Genomic DNA, 1,157 nt, shown 5'->3' with positions numbered 1-1,157 from the left:
TCTGTAATTTGTTCAGTTCTAAATTGACATTGTTACTTGTGATGTCTTCTGTGTTAATCGTCAAGTTAATTCTGTTTTACTGTCGGGTCTTCATTTTCCTCAAATTGTAGATCTTTTCATTCTCTTCACTCTCTTCATTCTAAGATTAAAAATTCCTGTAAGTAGTGCGTGATCAGAGTTTACGTCTGCTCCTGGGTATGTTTTTACTTATCTACATCTGTTCCTGAAACGTTTATTTACTAGTATGAAATCAAACTAATTTCTCACACATTTCCCAGCTCTGTCCATTGGAGACTTCCATGTATACAGTTTTCTAGGTGGAAGTTTAAACCATGTGTTCGTAGTCACTAGATCATTTGACACCGCAAAATTTTCAAAATCATCCCCTCGAGAATTCCTCTCTCCTAGCCCAAGTAGTCTTACAATTTCTGATGTTCTAACTCCCCCTACTTTTGAATTAAAATCTCCATCACAGTTGTGAACTCGTATTTGTTACGTTTTCTCAAAATTCCATTTATGTTGCCATAAAATTCTTCTATCTTTTCATCTTTCTTGTCCATTGTAGGCTCATGTACTTGTATTATATTTACATCACTAGGGCTACTACTCAGCTGCAATAACATTATACAGGCTGATACAGGTGTGAAACTGCTGAGCCATCTTGCTGGTTTCGCTGATAGTATTACACCGACTCCATGCTCATGCTTCCCGTCTGCTGAGTATGGAACTCTGTGTCCATTTATGTATCTCCTGCGTTCGATCATGGCAAACTCGCTAACTCCAAGTATCTCTATACCCATCCTATCCATTTCTTGAATTGTATTATGTATTTTTCCTCCTTGACTCACTGATTTTACATTCCACGTTGTCACTTTTATTTGTTCTTGCCATTTGATTTTATTCATGTCTGTACTCATAATTGTCGCTCCCAGAGATCCATCTGAGGAACTTACTCCGGATGCTAATTTCGCCCTGAGAAAAGCCGTGATGATTACTAGGACATGCCATAAGGCCGTTAATGTAGTCGTTGTCCAGTGCATTCTACATCCTTACGCTGTTGACCATCTTCATGGCTCCTCCATCCTTAGAACCAGTTTCCCATCTCTAGGGCAAAAGAGTGCCCTAACCTCAGTCCGGTATTGGCAAGGAAGGGGGCG

The 1,157-nt window shown here is 39.5% G+C and overlaps 1 protein-coding gene across 1 annotated transcript; it reads right to left on the bottom strand.

Annotated features, from left to right (window-relative positions):
* Positions 1–446: 446 nt before the first annotated feature.
* Positions 447–905, bottom strand: LOC126183984 (craniofacial development protein 2-like). The gene has a single exon (XM_049926336.1). It carries the CDS (start codon positions 903–905, stop codon positions 447–449), a length of 459 nt encoding a protein of 152 aa, XP_049782293.1.
* Between the last annotated feature and the right edge of the window lie 252 nt (positions 906–1,157).

The sequence above is a fragment of the Schistocerca cancellata genome, chromosome 4 (assembly GCF_023864275.1).
Source record: "Schistocerca cancellata isolate TAMUIC-IGC-003103 chromosome 4, iqSchCanc2.1, whole genome shotgun sequence".
Lineage (NCBI taxonomy): Eukaryota > Metazoa > Arthropoda > Insecta > Orthoptera > Acrididae > Schistocerca > Schistocerca cancellata.
This window is presented reverse-complemented; position numbering and strand designations above follow the sequence as displayed.

What these genes read in the sequence shown, in the direction of transcription:
- LOC126183984 (XM_049926336.1), bottom strand. Translation starts at nt 905, where the DNA reads ATGAATAAAATCAAATGGCAAGAACAAATAAAAGTGACAACGTGGAAT.